General features: G+C 53.1%; 1 protein-coding gene across 1 annotated transcript in view; it reads right to left on the bottom strand.

Moving 5' to 3' along the window:
* MLLT6 (myeloid/lymphoid or mixed-lineage leukemia; translocated to, 6) overlaps nt 1–5,467 on the bottom strand; it is a 61,775-nt gene that overhangs the window by 19,557 nt on the left and 36,751 nt on the right. The window contains exons 11-13 of the mRNA XM_014958941.1: nt 4,228–4,401; nt 2,570–2,751; nt 1,747–1,864 (exon numbers count right to left, since the gene is read on the bottom strand). Coding sequence (XP_014814427.1) covers nt 1,747–1,864; nt 2,570–2,751; nt 4,228–4,401 — 474 coding nt within the window. The remainder of the gene's footprint in view (nt 1–1,746; nt 1,865–2,569; nt 2,752–4,227; nt 4,402–5,467) is intronic.

Below are 5,467 nucleotides of genomic sequence, written 5' to 3'. Positions count from 1 at the left end.
AAAAAAAAAAAAAGTGAATTTGGCTTAACACCCTGCGGGCCACTAACTCCAGCAGGAGGAGAGAGCGATGAGCAAACCTTAAATGTGACAAGAGGCAGGAGGTGTTCTGAACGCTGCCTGGAACTGGGAGAAACACACCCTGAAGCTCCTAAGATCCCAGTCAAACAAAATGAGGAAAACCTTGGAAGCGGAAACTAAGGATCAGGCCTTTTTTTTTTTTGTCTTGAGCACTTGGTTGGATTTTGCCTCCATGATTCATTTATTAGTAGCCGCGGGGCTGGAACACAACCCCGACTGCCGTGTTGTGCCTGAACCACAGGGCTGTTCCTGAGGGTTTGAGTGGCCTCCTCCTCCTGTCAGCACCTTGCCAAAACCCCAGCAACACCAGCACCGGGTCATCCCCCTCCTGCCAATCGCCGGGAGGGAAGGATAACTCTTTGAATCATCCCATTCTCCCCTTAATTCCAGGTGACTGAATCACTCCTGCCTCGCAGCTCCCGGGATATGATTCCCACTGGGATCAGCTGTGCAGTTCCCTTCCCCTGGCACTCAAGAGACAGAAGGTGCTGGTGGGGCCAGATGGACAAAATGCCACCAGTGACAGGCAGACAGACAGACGGGCACCTTCCGTGGGCTTGCAAAGGTCATACCCAAGCATAGGTGTTCCTTCATGCTCCACATGCAGGCATGCACACTTGTGAAGGCAAAATAAGGGCACGCTGGTGTCAGATCATCCGGAGAATTTGGAGCCACCTCTAATGAGGACCCTGGGCTTTTAAAGTGCTTGTCACTCAGCGTGACACAAGGGCAGGGCTTTACCTCCCAGGAGGAGCTGCCAAGGTTTCTGGGCTAGGGGAGCACGAGACAGTCTAACTGCAAGAGCTGAAAGTCAGGAGGGTGCTTTTGTTTAACTACTGGTGCAAAACAAAAACATAAACAAGAAACAAACAAAAAAAATATCAGTCCCACTCTGTTTTGGGGAAAAAAAAAAAGAAAAGAAAAAGAAATCTTATGATGCTTCTAGTTTCCTGCTTATTAACCAGGCAATTTTCCAAGAAAAATGAATTTGCCTTGGTGGGAAAAAATGAGCAGTTGTAAGTAATTCAGTGTTGGCACGTTCACTTTTGGAAGTTGAAACAGTGGATTTTGTTGCATTCATGACAAAGCCAAAGGGGAAGGGCAGAAAGTAACTCAAAACAGAAATGGAAGATGAGAATTGAGAGTGTGAGATATCCCTCATTCAAAAGATTTTTTAAAAAAAAAACAACAGAAAACAAAGCCCCAGTAAAAACTTTTAGTGAGATATCCCTCATTCAAAAGATTTTTTTAAAAAACCAGAAAACAAAGCCCCAGTAAAAACTTTCAACTTATTCTGAGCAAGCAAAAGCTCAGTAGTTTGCACTAGGTTTGTACAGCTTCAGTGTGTAAAAAGACAACAAATTTCAGTAAGGAAGGACCTAAATTCTTACACTTTTCTAGCACGTGTCCAGGGACACACGTTGTCCAATGGACACACCAGCAGATGTGCTTTTACAGGATTTCAAGCCAGCGTGTCATTAGGGCAAACACAAGCACCCCCTGCTTGGGGAAAAAGCCACTGTCCCTCTCTCCTAGCCCCGGGCTCTCTCACACACGGGATGGGGGCAGGCAGGGGGGGTGGCTGGAGAACTATGGATGCAGTTGTCTCCACTCTTCCAGGGAGGCCCCTTGGGAATTCCAAACTCACATACCTTCTGATTCACGTACCTGCCCGGCTGCTTTCCGACTGATTTAAGAGCGGGTTGATCGATAGCCCAGATGCGAGGGGGCTTCCAAAAATGTGTGAGGAAGGGAGGCTGAATGTTGAACCTGCCAGCGAGAACACCTACATGGCAAAACGAGGAGGGAGAGAGAGAGAAAAGACTTCGCAAAAATACAAGAGGAAAATAACTTCATTATTCCATCTCCTCTTGAACCCAGCTTGCTCATGAGAGAGAGTGTTAAAAATATCTCCTTGGAAGTCTCGCTAGACAGTTGAAATCTCCCCAGCCCTGTCTCTAAGCCAAGAGGGCTGAATGAGCCGTGTTAACACCGAGGCTGTAAAACTAACTCTCTCCTCCCTGTAAAACACCTCTCACAGCGAGCTCCTGACAAAGGACAAGGCTCCGTCTCTTGGCACACACACAGCCCACCCAGCTGGGACGTGTGAGCCCTCCCACCAAGTTATCTGTGCTGCAGAGTGAAGGTAGGGCTGGCACTGGTGGCAGGATCCTGCCGAGCAGCACGGGGACAGCCAGGCCTCTGCCACCCGAGCGCCGTCTGCGCTCCCCTTGCAGTCACTGCAAAGCAACACGTCCTTCTCAGTTGCAACTTCTCCCACCCCAAAATAGGCTGCTCTGATGCAAAATTGCCTACATCTTTCTACAGACTCTAAAGTAAGCTGCAGTTGGCAGCTCCCCTCCAAACTGAAGGCAGAGTGACTGTTCCCAAGTGGAAAAAGCAAGCCTTCTGTGCCCACTGCTCTGCCAGTGACTGCTCTGCCACACGCTCTCCTCAACTACAGTCCCTCTCCTGGTCCTGATGTTCTTACCTGCGTGGTGGAGACGGAGGAGGAGGAAGCTGGGATGGTGCTAGCAAAGGGAGACCGGTTGAGCTGTGGGAGAGACGAAGTGCCCTGGTGTGCCAGCAGGCTGGAGGAGAGGGGTGTGCTGCAGACAGCTCTGAGCACTCCGCCCCCGTGGGAAATAGGGTCCTTGTTACTGGTGTAGATCCCTGCAAGGGGAGGAGACGTGTTAGAGAGCCAGGCACCCCTCCCATGGCCTGCAAGCAGCTGGTTTTCTGCAGGGCTCGATCTCAAAACGGGAGGGTGGCACCGATGCACAAGCCCAAGTGCAACACGCATTTCAGCATCTCGTAGCCTGGCGTGCAGCGAGGGTGGTCACAGCCTGTAATCCATCTATCAAAAGGTATCACCAGCTTTTCCAGCCTAGCCCCTTCCCCACCTTCTCGTTTGCCCCCCACAACCCCAGAAATTGCAGCAGAAAGCGACTCACCGAAGGCACAAGTCAGTGGCAGAAGAGGGTGATGGGCTCAGAGAGTCCCACTCTCTGCTGCTCGTGTTAGACCACACTCCTGCTGAGCTAACCTGCCCCCTCCCGCGATGCCCAGGGACGATGGTGGGGCAGGGACAGATAAATGAGGAAGAAAAGGTGAGGAGAGAGCTGCTGAGGAGGGAGGGGACAGTCTGACTTCCCCTGGGCTTAGGCAGGCAGCAGAGACACTGCCCAAAACTGGGTCCCTCCGAGCCCTGCCAGCATCTCTCCGCAGAAGAACAGAAAAAGGAGCAGGCAGGAGAGTGGGACCTGGCAGCCACCTCCTCTTTGAAACATCCCTGTGTTGTTCCGGGGTGGAGGGGAGGCAAAAAAAAAAAAAATTGGCCTAAGGTTATGATTATGGAAGTTGCATCAATTCTTGCTGCTCCTCTCCTCTCTCAGGCAGCGCAGACAAATGGGCCAGGGCTCCCAGGCGCACACAACAAAATTATACACACCCCCCCCCTCCTCTCTTTGCAATCTGACCTAAATTGGAGCATCTGCAAACAACCCACAATAGACCGATGACAAGTTCTGCTGCCAGAACAGTGTCAAACCTCAGCCCCGAGCTGCAGGCCCCTCCTCTGCCTGCTGCCTTAACCCCTTCCTGCCCCACATCCTGGCCATCCTTAGCCCTGCCAGGCCAGGGAAGGGAGCTCTGGCTGGGAACAGCCAGAAGCCTCTCCGAGTTAATGGCACACCAGTCTCCCAACCCGACGTGGATGTGGTAAGACCAGGATGAGAGGTTTTGCTTTTAAAAGAGAGGTTAAACTTGAACCACTTCTGAGAGTCCCTCATTTGGGGTCAGACTGTGGTTGTTCCGGTTTGGCCTGGGAATGCCCTCTCCCGGCATTGCTTTGGGAGTGAAGCTCTGAGGTTTGCCAGCACTTGAGCAAAAAAAATAGTTTGAAATGCTCTCCCCCCAGCTCCAATCTGCAGGCCAGATCCAAGGAGAGAGAAGCTGACCCGGAGGAGATTTTAGAACGATGGCCAAGATGGGAAAGGGAGACCCAGATGTGCATTTTTATAGCTCCTGGGAGTGAATTAAAGGGACTGGATCCTGTGCTGATGGGTCCAGACACCAGCCAAGTGTGACGAAGGTGAGAGCGTGGCTGGGAGGAGCTGTGCACACCAAGAGCCCTAAGGGGGAACATACCTGAGCCCAGCAGCGGGGACTCCATGCTGAGGCTGGGCAGATTCCCCGTGTGGCTGAAGGACCGGGAAGAGTTGCCGATGCTGGAGCTAACGAGAGAGCCCCCGGAGAAGGGTGACGAGGAAGTAGATGTGGACCCAGCCAGCTGGGCACCCAAAATCTCTTTGCTTTTGCCCCCTTTTGGCCTGCCAGGCCCGTGCTTGTTCTTCTTGCTACCCTTGTGCTTCTTTTCCTTCAGCACCTCTCCCTCCTCCATGCTGAGGGATGGCATGCGCTTGTGGCTGCTGCTGCTGCTGCTCCCACTGGTCCCACTGGTCCCCACCGCGGGGCCACTGACGGGGTTTGAGGCTTTATAGTCCACGGGGGAAGCATCACGGCCTCTCTGCTGGCTCACCGCGGAGGTGGAGAAGCGCATGATGGACCCAAAGCCGGAGAAGATCACCTTCTGCTCAAAGACGTCCCCCTTCTGGCCTTCGTAGAGAGGGGAGCAGTGGGAAGAAGAGGAGGAAGAGACAGGCTTCCGGTACTTCTCGTCGTCCTGCTCGAGCTTGGGGAACGTCACAAAGTCCTGGGAGCACTGCAAGTTGCTGCAGGAGGTCCCTGGGGGAAGCAGAGGGGAAACAGATATAGGATGGCTCGTGGTGGCAGTGAGTCAGCCCAGAAGGCAACAGGAGCAAGGTCACAACGCAGGTCCTCTGGCACAGGCTTGTTACTGAGCTGAGGGACAACTTTGTCACCTCCCAGCCCCGCTCCTGTTGCTTTGACACTCTCTAGCAAGCATGAGAGGTGCACACTAGCAACTTCAGCCCATCCAAACGTGTCTGCTCCCCCAGGCCCTGCATCAGCACCATCCCTCCTGCACCAATTAGGGTCCCCAGGGCACGAAACAGCCTCACTGTTACAACAACAGCTCAAAAAAGAACTGCGCGAGGTGGGAGCAGATGGGAGCCCCAAAAGGCTTTGACTCAGGACTCAGGGGAGCCTGGAGATCAGGTTTTGGCTCAGGTCTCTCCACTCGTACTCCTACAGAGGAGAGGGCAGGTGCTGCCCATATTGCCTGTGCACAGAATCCCTTCCCTCCGCCCTCCGCTCAGAACATCTGGAGCTGGTTTTCCTTGCAGAGCAGCAGGCCTGCACCGGAGGGGAGCTGTAACACTCATCCGACTCAGTTCTCCCCTCTGTGCATGGAGTTAGTAGCCGTAAGACTCTTCCCTTTCCCTTCAAGGGGTTAAAGAAATAGCCA

The sequence above is a fragment of the Calidris pugnax genome, unplaced genomic scaffold (assembly GCF_001431845.1).
Source record: "Calidris pugnax isolate Ruff unplaced genomic scaffold, ASM143184v1 scaffold335, whole genome shotgun sequence".
In the NCBI taxonomy this organism is placed as follows: Eukaryota; Metazoa; Chordata; class Aves; order Charadriiformes; family Scolopacidae; genus Calidris; species Calidris pugnax.
Note: the sequence above shows the minus strand (reverse complement) of the source record. Positions and strands in the feature narration are given on the sequence as shown.